Source organism: Cyprinodon variegatus, unplaced genomic scaffold (assembly GCF_000732505.1).
Source record: "Cyprinodon variegatus isolate N-32 unplaced genomic scaffold, C_variegatus-1.0 Scaffold75, whole genome shotgun sequence".
In the NCBI taxonomy this organism is placed as follows: domain Eukaryota; kingdom Metazoa; phylum Chordata; class Actinopteri; order Cyprinodontiformes; family Cyprinodontidae; genus Cyprinodon; species Cyprinodon variegatus.
This window is the reverse complement of record NW_015150528.1, coordinates 265,225-284,195: the sequence shown is the minus strand read 5'-3', so window position 1 is coordinate 284,195 and position 18,971 is coordinate 265,225. Positions and strand designations below refer to the sequence as shown.

The 18,971-nt window shown below is 34.4% G+C and overlaps 1 protein-coding gene across 2 annotated transcripts in view; it reads right to left on the bottom strand.

Annotated features, from left to right (window-relative positions):
• Positions 1–1,842: 1,842 nt before the first annotated feature.
• Positions 1,843–18,971, bottom strand: part of kcnj5 (potassium channel, inwardly rectifying subfamily J, member 5) — a 37,237-nt gene continuing 20,108 nt past the window's right edge. Inside the window, exons 3-5 of one of the 2 annotated variants that reach the window (XM_015372689.1) lie at positions 18,393–18,472; positions 13,716–14,589; positions 1,843–5,426 (exon numbers count right to left, since the gene is read on the bottom strand). In XM_015372689.1, coding sequence (XP_015228175.1) covers positions 5,044–5,426; positions 13,716–14,589; positions 18,393–18,455 — 1,320 coding nt within the window. In that variant the 5' untranslated portion in view covers positions 18,456–18,472 and the 3' untranslated portion in view covers positions 1,843–5,043. The remainder of the gene's footprint in view (positions 5,427–13,715; positions 14,590–18,392; positions 18,473–18,971) is intronic. The other variant, XM_015372690.1, reaches the window with a different exon arrangement.

Genomic DNA, 18,971 nt, shown 5'->3' with positions numbered 1-18,971 from the left:
GGTTCAAGGAGGGGGTTCCTGGTTTCTGTTTTCTCTTATATTAAGCCTCCCTGTGTTTCCTCAATGTTCTTCAACTTAAAATTGTTTTTAAAATATCTCCTTATCTGTTCTGCTGTTGCTAAGATTTGGGTTCTCAACAACCTGAAATTGTGGCACCTGCTGTATTAGCTGAGTTTAACAATCGAAACAACTCAAACTAAATATGTACTGTATGCATTAGAGAAATACAATTTTATATTTCCAAAAGCAAACATCAAAATCTTAAAACATATTAGGTTTGTCAGTCTTTTCTTCGATTAACAACACCTATGTTAGATTAACAGAAACTACAAACTGTGCCATTAGCTGGTCCATGGACTGATAATAATTCCACTGTCAGCCATTGTAGCTTTAAAAGCTAAAATGAAATTATTATTGCTTCACCAAAGGTTTCCAACTCAGCAAAAAATGGGACTTTTTTATCCAAGCATTGTCTTCAATGCTACTGACTTCATTTTACCTCATCTTGTTCATGTACAATGGGTTTTAAATAGACACAATGTTTCTAAACAAGAAACTCTTGACAACGCTAACCACGCTTATTTTTACAACCTTTTAGATGTAGGAATCTGAATCTGGCATCTTATTTACTTTTCTACTGACTCATTGGGACAAGCTGATCAAAGAGAATTTGTTATAATGTTTAAAAACTATTCCATGAACCACTTATAAACTGCTATTATAAAGGGGAAAATATGAAACAGCAGTATTTTTGTATGGATTTACATATAAATATGATATAAATAGCTACAGATCAAGAGAGTTGCCTGCTTCAAAATAGTTTTCTGTTAGGAGGAAAGATTCATGACAGACGAGCAATTTGATAAAAGAAGAGCCACATTTGGAGAAGTGAAGGGTAGCCTTCCAAGTTCTAAGTTTTGGTTCTGACAGTGGAGACAACAAAAAAGAAAACATTATGATGAAATAATTTTTTGTTTTAGGTCATATGTTTGATTTTTATTATACTTAAAAAAACTTTCAGAATAATATTTGAAATCCAAAAATTAATATTATATTCATGCCAAAATATTGTCTGTTTAAATAAATGAAATGATGGAAATCTAAACTCCATGACCTGCTTCAAGTACTGCTTTGGGCTTCTGAAAGAATAATAAAACTGCATCTCCCAAAAATCCTATGTTACCCAGAAAGGTACCAGAGCATATTATAAAACAGCAAGGAAAGTGAACAAAAAAATACAACTAAATTATTTCCATGACCTCACAGATGAATGATACATTAACCATCTCTATGTTTTATGTAGATGAGAAGAGAGTACATTTAAAGACTTATATTAGCCTTCTTAGATCCTGAAACAACAGTAATATATATCTGTGATAAATTGTCTATCTACTGAAGAACTGAAGTGTTTTATAATCAGAATTGATGCTATCTCTGAGGTACAGTAAGTGAAAGCATTTCTGCCTGAAGCTTTAGCAAAAGCAAAGATTCGCTGCACTGATACAAGTGAGCTCCTTTTCATGAAACAATGCAGATCTAATCCAGTATGTAGGTAGCATGTGTTGAAGACACAGTTGACTTGCCTGTGGCCCTGTGTGTTGCATAACCAGACAGCTGACACAGTACAAAAATTGTCTGAGTAATGTAGTTGCGAAGCCATGTGTAAAAGAATACATTCACACACTTTTCCAGTTCTTTATGCAAGCAAAAACTGAATACAGACTGTCTCTTTTTGGCCATATCATGTTTATTCTCATGAAAACACAGAAAATAGATGATATTTATGGAAATTACGATGATATTTCCATATGAATGAATGTATTGTTCAACAAATGACAAATAACATACATATAATAAGGTGCTTAAAAGGTCACAGTGGAAAAAAAGACACTAAGTAGACATATATTCCTGTAAAACAGCAATGATTTAAAAGTGAGATTTAATCATTAGAAATATTGTTTTCTTCCAAAATGTGATAGTTGGATATCATTACATTATTATGTCGAAATCACAGAACTTGCATGCCTAAAAAGTACCCTGTATTTCTTATAATGAATTATTTAACAGAGGAGGAGTAATCCTTGATTTATGCCTGTAAGCTTAGTGTTTTCTAATGAAAAGTAGGCTAATAAGGAAAGAGTAAGTCGTCCCCAGCATGCGATTCTGGTATAAAGCTTCCATGCCCTTGTCACTGACATGGATGTCATTAGTTTTGGATTTTAATTGGCTTCATCCAACCATTCCTCCATTCCTAGAGTTGAATAATTATACAACTTTAAAGATCTGTAAAAGAACAATGAGTAATTATGTGCGCTTCCATCCTCTTATAGTCAAAATATTTCATAGAGGCTCATCATTTGTCTACATCTATACATTCACACTTACTAACATTTGGTTAATTTTTCATTCTCAAGTTTCATCTCCACCACACTTTCCTTCTGTTAACATTTAGCATAATTCTGTGAAAATAGCTAACCTCTTTTCTTAACAAAAATCAAGGGAATCATTTGGCTTCTTAAAAACTGTCGGCGTTTGAATGCAGACCAACAATCTTCCATAGGAAGGTGTAGCGAGTGAAGCCGTTTTATTATATATCATCCATTTCTATAACATTTCTTGAGTTTGTTTACTATCATTGACCTCAAGGTACAAGCTCTTGTGTTCAGCAGTGTGTTTTAACATTTAAGATTCTGATTATAGCTAAAGCTTACTCAGGTTGTCATTGTGGCCATAGTTCAGTCTAAGTTTAGTCTATGTAAGTTTCTCCTGGTTTAAAACAAGCTCTGAGAAATCATTTCAATAAGCGTCCTATTTAGCTGGCATCCTCTCAGACAAAATCTATGTTAAACACGCTTTACTGTGGAGATTTTGGCAGTCTACAGTTTAAACCAAGTCCACAATGGTGCCTTATGTTTTTTTTTTTTGTAAATATCACTAATATCAATTTCCCTTCATATAATGCTCATTGTTTAGTTTATAGTTATGATTTTCCAAATGAATCCAATACTTAACATTAACTTTGGGTGTTGTAAAAACTACATTTCTCAAACACATCAAAATTTGTTTTGGAGTGAATGATATGGGGAAAAAAATGCCCACATTACGTTTTTGGAAAAGCCTTTGCACATCTTTAAGGAAACTGATTTTAGTTTCTCTAAAGGAAGGATTGCTAATGGTACATGTGCAAATTGCCATGGGACATGAGGAGCATTGTTAGTTGGTAAATTTCCTAGCCACGCTCTATAATTTTCCCAATGCATGGATAACAGAACACATAATTAATGGTTAACTTACCATTAATATATTTGGATCATTCAAAGAAACCATAGTACAAGGATTTAACCCATTCATGTATAGGGAGTTCACTCAGATCATGTGGAAAGGTCAGAATCCACACCCAGCACCTTCTCCCTGCAAGTTAACAGTGCTAACTACCACCATATCCGAGATAAAATCAGTTAGAAATGAAAAAAAAATCCATCCTTAGTACAAAGATGATTTTTTTTTTATAGCTTGTATGCTGTATAATCAATGCAACCTGAAAAAAAATTATAGTTCAAATAAAATAATTTAGAAACCATAAATAAAATGCTCATTAACATTTATGAAAACTTCTGACCAGAGCGGACCATCACAGTGTGATATAACAAGGAAAAACCCAGGAGCGATTGGTTGAACAGAACCAAAGTGCACTGTTAACCAATGTTTTTGCAAAGGCTAAAAGATTCATCTTTAAAGGAGATTATTAAAAGGCAAACAATTATTTGCCATTATTATATTTCATTGAATTTTTTCACTTTTTCCCTTTTGTACATGGCAAAACAATATATATAAATTTATAAAGATAAGCAACAAAGGGCCTTACATAATTCATAGAATATTTTATTTTGTTTGTGAAACATCTTAGGTGTTGATGTACTGAATTGTGTATAAAACTTAGGAACATTTGAAACAATTGCTGGGTAAATATTTCCCTTTTACAAAATTCTTTATGCAACTTCTAGGTAGGACCGACATGCATCAACCAGTAGCAGGAGAAGCAGCAGTAGTTCAGTGGTTGTTTGGGTGTTTGTGAAATCCCCTTACAAGAAATTGTGCTTTTTTTTGTCCCCAAAGGAGGCTTAGATTTAGGGTTCTTTGCCTGCACGTCGAAAATTAGAATAATGTCTTTACATAACCAAGAAGATGACAAAAATAACTGATTCCATAGCATAATATATATAGAATTTTCAGCTGTTGCTTGTTATCTCTCTTAATTTAAAACCTCAAAAATATCTCATAAAATGATTAACTATTGTTTTGATTCAACTCTCTCAGTGTCTCAAAGCCATCACTTACAGAAAACACGCTGTGACTGTAGATCAGCAAAGCAAAAGAAAAGAGTTGAGCAAAGGAAACAGAACTGCCCCATGTCTGCAAGTACAGTAAGTGTAACATTTTAGAAGTTTCAATCTTTTCTTTTGTAAACTATATTGTTAATCTTTATGACAAAGATGTTTTATTAATACTGACAGGAACAGGAACCAATAATTTCTCGCATTCAAAAATTAAAGAAATACAAGCAAGATTTTATTACCACATGCAAGCTGCTGTTAGACACATGAGCTAATTCAAATGACTGTTTAGACAGATTTCTTAATGGGAGTGAATGAAAGCATAAAAAGGCTGAGTTACAACACCTTCACATGAGAATATTAGGGCGAACTCATAGTGTACCTCCAGGGCTACCAGCTCCAGCCTAACTTTAAACTAACAAAATTTGAACTGATGCATTATAGCAGTTAGGTGATCATTGTGATTATAAAATTCCCCCAAACTTTAAGAGTAGATATAGTTGTTGTACATGTGTGCCTCTGAGTAACATACCTGTCTACAAAACCAATCTACACTATAGATTGATGCTCTTATGGAGAAATATTGCATGAGTCTGCATCTGGAGACAGAAGTCTTTTGTCTCCAATAACTGCAGCGTAAATAAATGGCCATTGATTAAGCATTGTCTGGTTACAGTCTTTGCTGGGTTTTTTGAGCTGATGTAGCCCTTCAGTCAGGCATTCCATCAACGAGCGGTGGCTCCTCAAGAGCAGCAGCTAAGCCATTGTTCTCACCCCTGTCACCTGAATCTCTTTCCTCCATCTTTTCATCCTGATTTAGTTGATTCAGTTCTGAAAGGCAGTCCAGGGGGTCAAAGGTCGGCGATGTGGGTTTAGGGCTTAGAAGTGGGAGCTGAGGCAAAAGTGGCTCGTCCCGAAGCTTGGTGGCTAACTCCTTGGCGCTGCATGTGGGAGTGTTGGTTTCGTAGACATCATGGAAGTTGTTGTAGTCTACTTCATAGAAGCCCTTCTCCAGAGATAAAACAGGTGTGAAGCGGTAGCCCCACAGCACCTCGGTGTCCAGGTAGGAGCTCCGAGCCTGACACGTCATGCCTGTCACAGATATGAAAGAGAATGGGTGTTTGTGTTTGCATGCACAAATTAATTACACAGCATATAAACATTTTAACAAAGAAAATAACAACCAAACATAAGGTGGACAAGAAAAACAAATATAAACACACACAAAAAAGGGAAGAGAAGGGGTACCAAATTAGTTCATTCATCACATTTTTAGAGGAATGGTGACAAAATAAATACCAAGACTTGCTGTGGATTTCTCATTAAAGCTTTTGCCTGGTAAAATATCAGCATAAATAATTCAAAGCATTGTGCTTTCATTGAAGAGACTAAAAACTAGAATGCATTGTGAATATAAAAAAAATTGAACATGTTACAATTTAAGAACAACTCTATTATTGGCTTCCTTTCATTAACACTGAGGTTTTTATAAAAAAGTTGCTTGGTACGTTTATTGTAAAGGAGATGATTGCAACCAATCAACTTAGTTCATTTTAACTCTTTTTATAAATGTAAAACTTAATTTCAATGTAATATGTGAGGTAGAAGAAACTCATGATGACTGGATTTAATAATTTTTACCTTTTACCAAGCTTTCTGGAACCTTAGATTTACTGTAGCCAAGTGGTGTTCTTACTAAGGTCTTTATCACCCCTTAAATTAAAGCTCAAAGTTAATATTGTCTGAATTTCAATATTGAAAGTAAAGTGTGGTTATAATTATTTAGATTAGGGTTGAAAAAAAAAATTGGATAACGTTTTAAAAAGTGTTCACTATACTTTATATACCCATACCCATGCATACTGTACGTGTAGGAGTACACAGAATGGAGCCATACATAACCCATGCAGGGAAATCTCAAAATTGTACGGAAGAAATTATACCTACATGTGATATTTATAACACTCTGAAATATACTGCATAACTTATGGTTTAAATAGATATAATTTTCATGATGATGAAGATTGGTGAAACAACTATAAACACTAAATGCATGTTGAGTCATATATACAACATGTCTTCAGCATGACATGTTCTTTTCTCGAGTCAGTGAGTTAATGCTGCAGAAAGATATAAAACACATGCATAATATTTGTCAGGATTCCGGTGTTTAATTAGGTGAAGTGTTCTGTAACATTTTATCAAAGTGGGCAAAACATCAGGTGGATATATAAACATACAGGTGGTTTCTAGCTTCATGCAGAATCTCAGTAGACACACTGTGGACATTTTTTGAAGTTTCTAAACAGCCTGGCCTGTCAGCAACCATTTTAAGTTTTTATTTTACCAAAGAACACCTGGTTGTTTGTTTTCTTCTCATTACACAAAGTTATAAACTATCATTAAATACAATGTTTTAAGTTTCTATAACTTTCCTTTTCTTCATAAGATTTTGCAATAAATAAAAATTTCTCCTTCCAAAAATGATAGGATAATATAAGTAGGTAAATTATTTGTCTAAATGCATTCAGTTGAATGCGGTTTTGGTAAACACAAAGGCTAATGAGTTGAGAAATTACCTTATACTCAGCTATGGTCAATTTGTCTTATTTCACACAGTTTGCATCGGCTACCAAATCTTTAAATATATGATAAAAATATTGGTGATTTTGGAGAGAAAGATCTCTACCTATGAAAAACTAAGAAAAATATTGTTTTATTTTAGATAAACAAGTTGCCTGAGCTTGAACATGTGTATTTGGTAATCTTGTCACAAATTGAACTAATATAATAGCACCATACTTTGGGATAACCAAAAACATCCACCATATTCCTCTGAATGTGCTGTTAACACTTTGATATTAAAAAGTGCACTCAGTGCATGCAGATAAACAGAAATTGCTCTGTTTAATTCTTATAAAGAATGTGTTTTCTGCATGCCTTTCTCCTGTGTAGTGATATTTACTGTAGCAGCTGTTTAGAAAGGGGCTGCAGAGGCTATAGTTATTTCTATCTATGATCCAATTACAATTTGCCCCTAATATGGCTCGTATCTGTATTGTGTTGCAAAACTCTCAAAAACTGTTTGCTAAAAAGGATTTTGATCTGTAATAAGTAATGCTGGAGAGAACAGAAAGAAGTAACCAAACAGCACATTGCAACCTACAAATTTTTTTCTATAATTGTAAAATAAAAGAAAAGCTATTTTTCGCTTACTTACATTTACAAATAAAAATCTAAAACTGCGCTGTGCATTTGTTATCCTGCCTAAGAAAGTGAATATTTTACAGAATTGTCTTTAGCTAAGGTGACAGCCTCAAGTCTTTTAAGGGATGTCAGCTTTGGACAGCTGGAAATCTAGATCTTATTATGAATATTTGCTTTACTTTTTTGAAAATGTGGTAAAAAAATGTAATCATTTTACTACAATTTTAAAGGCTTATGAAATGTCATTAATACTGCATAGAACAACATGCTACAGCTGGAGTTACTGCAGCAGGGGCTGATCTTTAATTTCTCTGCAGTACACCTGTGCTCTGTCCTAAAAAATCTGACATACCCCTCCAGCAATTGTTCACAGTTTGGAAAAAAGGGACAAAGTTAACATATTAAATATGTTACAGAAACATAACGGCTGATTGCATTACTGTTGTAATGTCATCCATGTTGTCTAATTAGCTTTTTGGATATAGAAAACTCAGTTTTACCACCCTTAATGTTATGGATTAAGCTGGAAATATTGGTTTTCCATTTCAGGTTAGTTTATTTCTATTCATGCAGCTCCATCTCAGAAACAAATCTGTCTTACTTTGCTATTTTGTTTTTATAGGATAAGAAGCAATTGATTTATCTAAGCCAAATGACAAAATAAAACCAACTCTGATATTAAAAGACATAGGGCCCCAAAGAAATCCAATTCTGAGTTATTTTCCTGGAAAGACGGCAAAGTACAATAACTTTAAAAAAAAGAAAAAGAATAGAAAACACAGCCCCCTGTTTTCACAACAATAGAATGGATTCTTGGAAATTGTATAAATCTCGTCTTATTCTCTAAATAGATAATTTTCAAGCGCCACAACACTAAAACCTTTATCTAAAGTTTAGAATCATCATATAATGAATGGGAAGTTAAAAGAACTTTAAAATTCAACTTTAAAGAGGACAAATAGATTTTCATTTAAGTTCTACCATATGTACCATACCTGGACAGTTAAAATAGGGAAAAGCATTGGATTAGGTTCAATCCTGCACTGGATGTTTATGAACAATTTTGGAGCTTTTTGTTTTTCACTAGATTTAATAGATTTCTACCTTAATGAAATGAATATGAGAGTGAGCAATATAGCCAGAACACAATAAGATACTGTTTAGAAAGGAATGTTTTGCTTTGGAAATAAAGTAAACTATGTAGCTCTCTAAATCTAAACCTTTGCTGCAAAAAAAAAAACAAAAAAACAAAAACCAACTATATCAAAATAAATGGTCAGTGTAGGTTTTACGGATCCTTTAGACGTGTAGGAAATGTGTTGATTCAAGGCCTGTGCGTATATAAATGTGATTTACATGTGATTTGATTTACAGTTTCACTTGATATCAAAATGTTTTGTAAAAAATATTTGATGCCTTGGTTTCTATTAGTCAATCACTGAGATGTTAGATAAAAAAGAAACAACAGTTTTGTTTTTCAAAAGGCTGTGCTTCATTACTGGTGGAGTATAAATATTTATTCTGGTTTATTTTTACCACCGATCTTAATATCCTTTTAGATCATAGCAAAATTGGAACAGAGCGAAGCCTTTACTGTATATATTTTTCCTAACATATTTGCCTTATTTTAAACCACATCCCTACTTTTGCAAGCTTTTCAGTTAATAACATTTTTATCTCATTAAAGTAAAAAACTTTTTAATTAGTTTATTCAGGTCAGGTTGCTTTAAAAAATATACAATCTGCAAGTAAGCAAGTATTTGACAAACCAAACACTAACTTACTGACATTATCTGCAACGTATATAGATCATTTGTTTCCACTGCCATGTATTTGTGTTTATTAGTTCTAGTCAGCTTCATTCACTTCAGGTGGGTCTAAATGAAGGTTTGTTTTTAGTGAAACCTGAGAATCTATATTCTGTCTTTGTTTCCTTGGTAGACTTGTTTGGGGCTTGACTTAACCATTCACCTTTCACACTCTTGTTGACATTTAGGACGTTGTCATACAGCGTCTTTCCTTACCACATACTGTATGTACATAGGCCTATTAAAAAAGTTAGAGTTTGTGATGCAAAACTGCTTCAAATGTGTTTTTCATGTTTTTTTCCCCATATATAATTATTTTGGGCCCAAAGCTCAATGTTATAGTAACTACTAAAACAACATGCAATAGTGGCATATTTGTCATAGCTAAATAATTAAAGCTGGACAGCCATTGAGTACATATATATCGATATATGTATATAGTGTGGGTGTCTGTTTAAGTGTGCTATGATGGAAATATTCTCATGGAAAAATCCTTCATAGTAACTGAGTTTATAACTTTCTGGCTTATGCTCTATTTACTAAGTTCTATGTACCAGTGGAAAATCAAGGTAGTGAGCAGGGGAATTTGTGTTTGTCTGTTGGCTTGCATTCAAAGACAGCGATGGCGTTTCCTCAGCGTGATGCCACGGAGGTGTGAAACGTGAGAGCATACCTGATCTGAGCAGAGCTGATTACATCTTGTGACAGTAATATTCTGCTGTAGACACAAAGCACCGAGTAAAAATTTCCATTACACTAACAGCTGGATAAGTAGAAAACAAAGTAAACAGAACTTAATTCAATCTGAATATTGAAGGGAATAAAGAGTCTCCTATTCATTTAAGATTCTGTGGGAATGTATATATCCCAATAGAAAATAAATCTATATCTTTATACATATTGCAATTCCTAAAGATAGAAATAAAATAAAATAAAAAACTAGTGGAAGGAAAATGAGGAACCAGATACAGAACAACCTGGAAAGTCATCTTATAAGGTTTTGAGATTTTTTTTTATGTTGATAAATGAATAATATTTAGTTAATTAAAAAACATTTTTTTTACTCTAGTTTGTAAAATATTTTCTCAATAAACAGTCACAAACCAGGTTATTGTTATCCTTTGCAGCTTATTTTAATTTCCAAATAGCTCCATTTTAACCTGTGCTAAAGCATTGCTCCTTTCATAGACAAATCTTGATTTCAACGTTAATGGAGCTGCCTTCCAAACAGCCAATTATACTGTTTAAAATGTTTTATATAATTTACACTAATATTAACAGTCATGTTAAGATTTGGTTCAACATTTATCATAACTGATTGTAATGTACTAGTTGGATGTCTAGAATTTTTATTTATTTTTTTCTGGAACATTGAAAACATTTGTGATGTTTTTTTCCAGGAGTGATACCTAAAAGCGAGTCCATGCATTTGTTACTTCAAGGCCAGACTAATGTAATTCTCCCACTGAGCCTGATTCTACTGAAGGTTTCTTCCGGTTGAAAAGGTGTTTTTTTTCTCGCTGTATGCATACTCGCTGTATGTATTATCGCTGTATGCATACTTTGTGTCAGGGATTCCTACAGAGTTAACAATGAAATCCAAGCAAATGTCTACTGTCACAACATTCTCATCCAGGAGAACAGAATTTTGCAAAGTCAAAGACTCCAATGATTTTTAATACTGATTGACTTGTCTTTGAAAAGTACCCTCTGATGACATGTGTTGTAAATTGCCACAATAAGAATGAACTACATTTCATCAAATTAATCTTTTGACTAGATTAATAGGTGGGGTTTCCTGGTACTGCACTAAACCGCTGACTCCATCGTGTCATATGGTAATTATTTTCTAGGTAAGGAAAAGTCTTTGTGGGATTCCCAATGGGTCCATTCTAAGGCCATTTTTAATTAACATCCATATGATCTCTCTGGTTTAGGTTATATTGCACTACAATATCTCTTATTGCATACATGCTGAAAACACTTTCTATGACCATAGAGCACTACAGTCACTAAGTCGGTGTATGTAGGACTTCATGAGAGTATGGCCAAGCAATTCCTACAGCTTCATGTTAATAATGCAGAAGTTACTGTTTTTTATCAAAATGCAAGGAGCCAATTGAACAGATACATTTGTTAGAGCTGAAGATCACAGAACATGACATAAACTTAGATGAGTTGTTGGACTTGGGTCAATTTAACTTAGGACTATGCCTAAAAGCTTAGTTACTTAGTGAGTAAGTTGGATGCCCCCTGCATCTTTAACATTTTGGTAGAATAAAGGGTTTCCTGTCAAAAGAAGACCAAAAATAAAGGGTTAACGTGAAAGATATTTTGAATCTCTTAGTCTGCAAAAGGGTAATATTAAGGAATCTACCTTGCCTTGCTGATGCACAATTTGAACTTCAATTTGAAAAATGTATTCCTTCTCATTTTATCTTTGGATTTTCGAGAAACGGCACTTGCTTAGTGTGTTATTAGCAGCACAAACCCCTTTTATTCCCATTTATTCCCTGCTGTGACTGATGTTGTGGAAACCTTTTGATTAATTTCCATTTTAGCTTAACTTAACTTAATCTCTTACAGTAGGCTTATGGTTGAAAAAAGAGAAGTCAGCAATAAACAAAACGTTCACAAGGGTCACACTTTGCTATGATATTGTAAGGATAAGCTGCAGGCTTCTTAAAATTGTTTTTATATTAGCCTCAGCATTAATATATATATATATATTTTTTGCCCATTTCCATGTATCCTGCCACTTTTCAGAGAAATGTTTCTTTACCAATCATCTTAGCATTGACCTATGAAGACTAAACACAAACAAAAGAGTTGAACTAAATTGGGTTTGCATTGTTGACTACACACAACAAACAACTTAACAAATAACAATGTTATGCAGTTATGTTATGCACTTTACTATCATCATGTTGCAAAACCAAACAGGTTGTCAGATCAGATTTTAAGTTCAATATGCAAAAACGGAAGGAAGCATTGTTTCTGTACTTTTAGCTTAAACCTAGTCACCTTTATTGGGTGTGATGCATCTTTTACAAAAGGTTAACAAGAACTAAAGGAAAACCAGAGTCGGATTTATGGAATCCAAGTCATAATTTTGATGGTGTATTGTGTCACATAATTTTGGCAGTGTAGTAAATTTGGGTATTCCCTAGAAATATATTTGCTTTTCACACAAATACAATTACATTAATACCCAAAGAGATATCTAATTACTGCCTGGGTGTTATTAGTTATGACGGTTGTCTGTGTGAAAGAAAGTACATGAAAAAGTAGCCATCAATATCTACAACATTTCATGTAAAAAACACAACCCCCAAACAAACAGACTAATTAATAAATCTTACCAACAAATCTTTCTCTAGACATACTTCGAACTGCTAAAATGTGTTTTGAACCAATTCATTAGATGTCAAAATAGAGAGTGGGTATTCTAGTTAGTCTAGCACAAAGCTCTGCATGAAAACATTGTAAGCAGGGCCAATCTGGAGGTTTGTTATTTATAAGTGTGGTCTAATGTTAAATATTTTTCGAAAAAAAATAAAGATATCATAGGTAATTTGTATTAAGCATATATTAGTGTGGCAAAAAATAGGTTAGGGAAAAATATGTCCAAAGAAAAGAAGGAATAACTTGGAAAACTAACACAATGAGGAGATGCATGATCATTTACCTGATTTATCCACTTTATGCCAGATCTTCTAACAGCACTTTATTTTCCTTGTTAGCATAAATAAATATTATTTGTGACCTTCTAACTATCTAACTCTGCATTTCAGTCCTTCTTTGACGACTCACAACAGCAGCACCTGACATATGTGCCTTGTAAATGTATCCAGCCAGGACATCAGGATTTACCCAAAACAAAAACTTGTAGTGTGGGTAGCTACACTTCATTCATTTTGAAATAAACATTATCAAAGACACAACCTTTAACTAGCAACAGTGGGAATGAGGGCTGCAGTTAGCACAGGAAAACATTTGAAACGCTTTTGTAGATTTTAGTTTCACGCCCCATTTAAGGAAAAGGGATGGAGACATTTTGATTTATAATTAAAGTGCAGTGGGCAGCGTAGAAAATGCAAAATTCTAAGTCAAACTTTTATTACCACTGAACTAATTGTCTTAATGTCATTTTAAACTTTACCGGATACAGTTATCATTTGTAAATAACGGCATTAAAATCTTGGTAATTTCTTCACCTTCACTCCACTTACAATTAAAGTATCTATCCACTCATCCATTAACTATTAATGTCAGTTCTCTATCTTTTAATCTCTAATCAATGAATTATTAGTGTTTGATACCCCCCTTTATCTTTTTATTTGTTTCCCCACATTCTTCTTCATACCTGTGGCTTCAACCATGCCCTCAAGGATAACGACGATCTCGAACTCCTCTTTCTCCATTTGTGCCATGGACATTTCCCAGAAAGGGCTTTTTTCATTGATCTCATGAGAGATAATAAGTGGTGACACCAGGAACAGTCGGTCATCCCCTGTGTCAAAGCCGATGTTTATGTCAGTCTGGTTGAGTGGGATGAACTCCCCCTCTTTGGTCTGCTGTGAGCGAATGAGCTTTGCTCTAATTGATGCCTCCACGATGTGAGAGTTCCTCAAGTCTCCCACTCGAAACATCAGGCACATCTTGCTGTCCCGCACCGATATGACAGCATTGTTCGAGAACATAAGGGTCTCGGCACGGTTCTTTGGCTGTGAAATCTTGACAAACATGCATCCCACCATTATTGCGTTAACAATGGATCCCAAGATTGCTTGTACCAAAAGTAGGACAATGCCTTCAGGGCATCTTTCTGTAATTACTCGATAGCCATACCCAATGGTGGTCTCTGTCTCAATTGAGAAGAGGAAAGCTGAGACAAAACTGTTGAGGTTCTCTACACAAGGGGTCCAGTCCTCCTCATCCCCATGCACCAGATCTCCACGGATAAGTGCAATCAGCCACCATAGGAACCCAAAGAAAAGCCAGTTGACAACATAAACCAAGGTAAAAATTAAAAGACTGAAACGCCAACGTAGATCCACCAGAGTTGTAAATAAGTCACTGAGGTAACGGTAGGTCTCTTGTACATTTCCATGGTGAACATTGCATTTGCCATCCTTCTGCACATATCGCTGACGTGGCTTCTTTACCGGTTCTGAAATCAAATGGGTTCGCTCAGTTGAGATCTGAGGCTCCCGCAGATGTTTTGGGAGTTTCTTCACCTAAAACAAACAGAAAACAAAGAAAGGGTGAAACAAAATAAACACAAGTAACTTTAAAGGAGATTTTTCTCTGCACTTGTTTCTTTAACTTTAGTTATAAAAATGAAAAATTTAAGCAAACTAATATATTAGGAACTTCAAAAAAGTGAAATGGAGATAAATTTTAGAATCCCTAGAGACCCACGATCAGGTGCTAGTGGCTACTTTTTTACCTATCTAAGAATCTGCATGGGTTGCAAATCAAATCAAATTAAACCTGCTGTAGTGTCCAATTTTGTAAATTTTTGTTTACTAATGTAATTTTTCTTATGACTAGGCTAACTGCTATTAACAAAGCTAAGAATGTATACTTTTCAAACTTTGTTGTAAAACATACAGATATAAATCTTGAAAAGTTCAAATAAGCCATTTTTATGCCTGCCATCACTAAGATTTGTACACAAAGAAGCCATATCAGGTTTTGAGGTCAACATTTTCCTACCTGCAATGACGACCTTTGGTACCATTTTGTGAACTTTTTAATACCAAACTACAAAATATGATCTTTTGAACACATCTGAATTTGATCCCTATAAAAACAAAAACATCCTCACACTTTCAGTATTTTTAGTGCTTTATTAATGTTTTTTTTTTTTTTATCATACAACACAAATATATACCATACTATACACTAGACATAGAAAAGAACACATCTTAAAATCTAGTCAAGATGGTGGAACTATTTAAAACTGGTCGTTCTATTAAAAAGTTGTAGAAGTATTTCCAGACTTACACGTGTTAACCTGTTATGTATGATTTGCATTTGGACTCTAGGAAAATCAAACAGACTGAATACAATCAAGAGCAAAATTATGAAGGTGCCTCCCTGTTTTGGCTGTCAATGACATTGCAGGTGCAAGCCCATGTATGCATATAACCAGACCCAAACAGAAACAGAGACTAAGGACAGAAGAGCACAAGGACACCAAGGTCTTTGTCTGTGCTGGCCCTGCTCCAGCTAGGCAGCCTGGCTCCACAGCTGTGTCCTTGCTCCCTCTACATCCCTTGTGTTCCCTCCTTTAGCACGCTAAGAGACACTAGCATGAACAGATTTTCCATCCTTTCCTAAAAGACCCTTATGTTATCAATACAACAGACTGCTTTTATGAGCACCCATGCATTAACGCTGAGTTCAATGTCATTTTCCACGAGGGTAATTGAAAATAGCACAAAAAGCTTCACAATCTGGTGTATTTAAACAAAAGCTGACCTTTTTTGCTTTCCAGTCACACAGGGTGGATAGCATTAAAATAAAAACATGTTTTTAATTTTAATGCTACCAAGACGTAAGTCAAATCAATGAAGAGGTGGATTTTCCAGCAATCTCACTACAGATGGCTGGTAGTTCAACACCTGTGGTCTAAAGTCTTCCAACTATATGCTCATATCATCAGGAGACTTCCATGCTGGCTCTTTCTGTCCTGATTGTTCCACTCCCAGGTTAGATGCAAAGAAATAAATCAAAGGCGCTATAGTGTCTTTGCAGTGCCTTTGATTGCAGATCCTAGAATTATAGTCTGTCAGAAAGGTTAGATTTTCTTCATATTGATTAGAAGTGATCCTTGTTTCAATGAAAAATTGATGATAGTTCTTATTGACCTACAGTAATTTGAACTGTTAATTAAAAGTACTATGGGGACACTGGAAACTGGACACTAAGGAACATATCTCACACTTTTTATAGGGTCTCTCAGGTAAAGTCAGTGTGCCCTGCACAAATGTTAAAAGACATGTTTGATTATTTTTGTATCAATTTGGAAGCCTTAATAGGCCCTATTAATTACTGCAAAAGTATCACCCCTAAGTTTTTTTTTAACCTGCACATCTTAATCTGTAAGTAAGTTAAATAAGATACTTCAGAGTGACTTATATCCTGTTGCAATCCACTTACTGTAATGAATTCTATATTCTTGTAAGAGTATATCAGATCTAAATTTGATTGATGCTGTATAAAATGCTATGTGAGGCAAAATGGTGTTTTGATATTTGCTTTCTTTCCCGGTGTAACATATTATGCCGGGATAATTATTATATATTGTCTTTGTCAGGGGGAAAAAATATTTTTGGTCTGGCGTATGGCTCCTCCTTTTATTCATCTGTAGATTTGCCTTTCCTCAAACATTGTATATGGATGAATGGATGAAGCTATTCCAAGCCTACATCTTCGTTTTCCTCTACTTCCTCATGCCCCCCATTTTTCTGTTGCCTTTTCTTTTTTGTTTCTCGCCATCTCGCAATATTATCTGCCTTGTCATTGCTTAGCAGTTGAGCCTCTGTGTCTGCAGAGTTTGTAGAGAAAAAAAATGCACAAAAGTTACTCTCAGCAGAAATGCTTGAAAAACCTCAGTTTAGGCAACTGGATGTGAAGTTTTCTAGAAGACGTTTCGCCTCTCATCCAAGACTCTTCTTCAGTTGTAACTACTTATTGAGAGCACCAAGATTAATATATTGTAGGTCTAAGAAAGAAAAATGTGTTTTTCTGCCCAGTGTCATTTGAACTAATAGCGCTGAAAGGCAATCTGTGCTTTAGATGTTTGAAATTAAAGGTAATCTGTAAAAGTTTTATTTTATGTATTTTTTTAAGTTTCTGGCATAGTTGAGACTCCTATCCTACATTGAGTGATAATATATATGCAAAAATGACTGCTGTGATATCAATGTCTATTATTACTACAAAATTTGTATCATCAGAAATCAGTATGACAATTCCATTTACACTACATCCCCTCTTACACTGCAAAATTAAAATCTTATCAAATAAAATTTTTCTTACAGTGTGTGCTTTTCTTCTTGAGTTGAGCAGATAAGTGAAGCAATTTGTCAATGGAATTAGAACATTTTCGTTTAAGATAAGAAAAAAAACTACAGTCTCTTATTTCAAGTGCAGATCATCGTAATTACCTGCTCAAATCAAGGGTAATTACACTTACTTTAAGAAAATGTACTGGTTTTTAGATCGTTTTATGCAGTGTACCCTTTTCACTTTGTAATGCAAGATACCTTGTATCTCTTCTCTTCTTTTACCTTTAATCCCGAGTGGTTTTAAATACAGCGTAACAGTAGTATCTTGTCATACTGCATTCCTATGACATCAAAAATGAGATATTCTCCCCCATAAATATCTGACACAGTTTTGCTTTTTGTTTATAAGGCCTGAAGCTGGTGTAGAAAGCCTTTCTTTAGAGATGACACTGCCCGTGAAAACAACTCTCTTCATTTTATTGTGTATGGTTGGTCTAATTGAGTCATAGAAGTAGCTGTCTCAAGCACTACTGCCTTTTTTAGTCAATACCTAGGGGTAGTGGTCCATGCACAAATTAATTAGCAGACTCAGTGTGGCAGCAGTAAGTGGAAGGTTTTTTATTCTGTTTCTTTTCCTTGTTTAGCCCTTTTGGTCAGGCTTGAGTGGGAGCCAAAAGTTCCCGTCAGCTGGGGAATGAGTGCAGATAACAAGCAGGACTCCACCATCTGTCATAGGCAAGCATTGGATAGCTTTTATTTTGCATCCTCAGGGCTAAGAAAACCAAGTCTTGCATTGATCTCCATATTGAGGAAACCTAATTGTATTGTGTCAGTAAGCACTTCTTAAAAATACAGACAGATCGTTACAGCACACCTGTTGCTGATTTAAAAGGTCTTTAACTTTGTCCATTGCAAGCTTCTCTAAAGCCCCCAGTCTGTTGCTTTTTACTTCTGTATCCTTATTTAATGCAGTTTAGCAAAGTTTGTATCCTTCAGCAGAAAGAGTTGTGTTTTCAGTTTACCTGTGCAGGCGTTACCCCTATCTCCATGTTGTGGTCCATAAGGACTCGAGAATCTCCTGCCATCCTCAGCTGAGGCTCACCTGTGGAATATAAAGCAGGTACATTAGTTTAATTGTAAAACAATTATATTTTGTTATTATATTTTGTAAGATTTCAATTGCAGGAACATTATTTGATTATCTTTATTTATTTGCTAATTACCCTTAAAAACAATTGAGAAAAGAAAGGAAAATTCTTAAATGAAGTCTTATTGATCCAAGCTTTAGTATTGTGATAAAGACCATTTCATCAGCAATTCTAAAGTTTGGCTTTTAATGGACAGAGGTTGATAGAGTACCTAAATTGTACCAGTAACAGCAGCACTGCATCATCATATTTCTACTCAGGTAAAAGTATTAATTCAAAAAATTATTCATATAATAGTCAAAATATACTTGGTGAAAAGGAATGGAATACTATAGTAAGTAACTGATCTTTTTACTACTTCTGCTTACGTTCATAACAGCTGATTTAATATTTAAAAAAATGTGTTAAACATACATTTATGAGCAAATTATGGTATTTCAGATAACGAAAGGG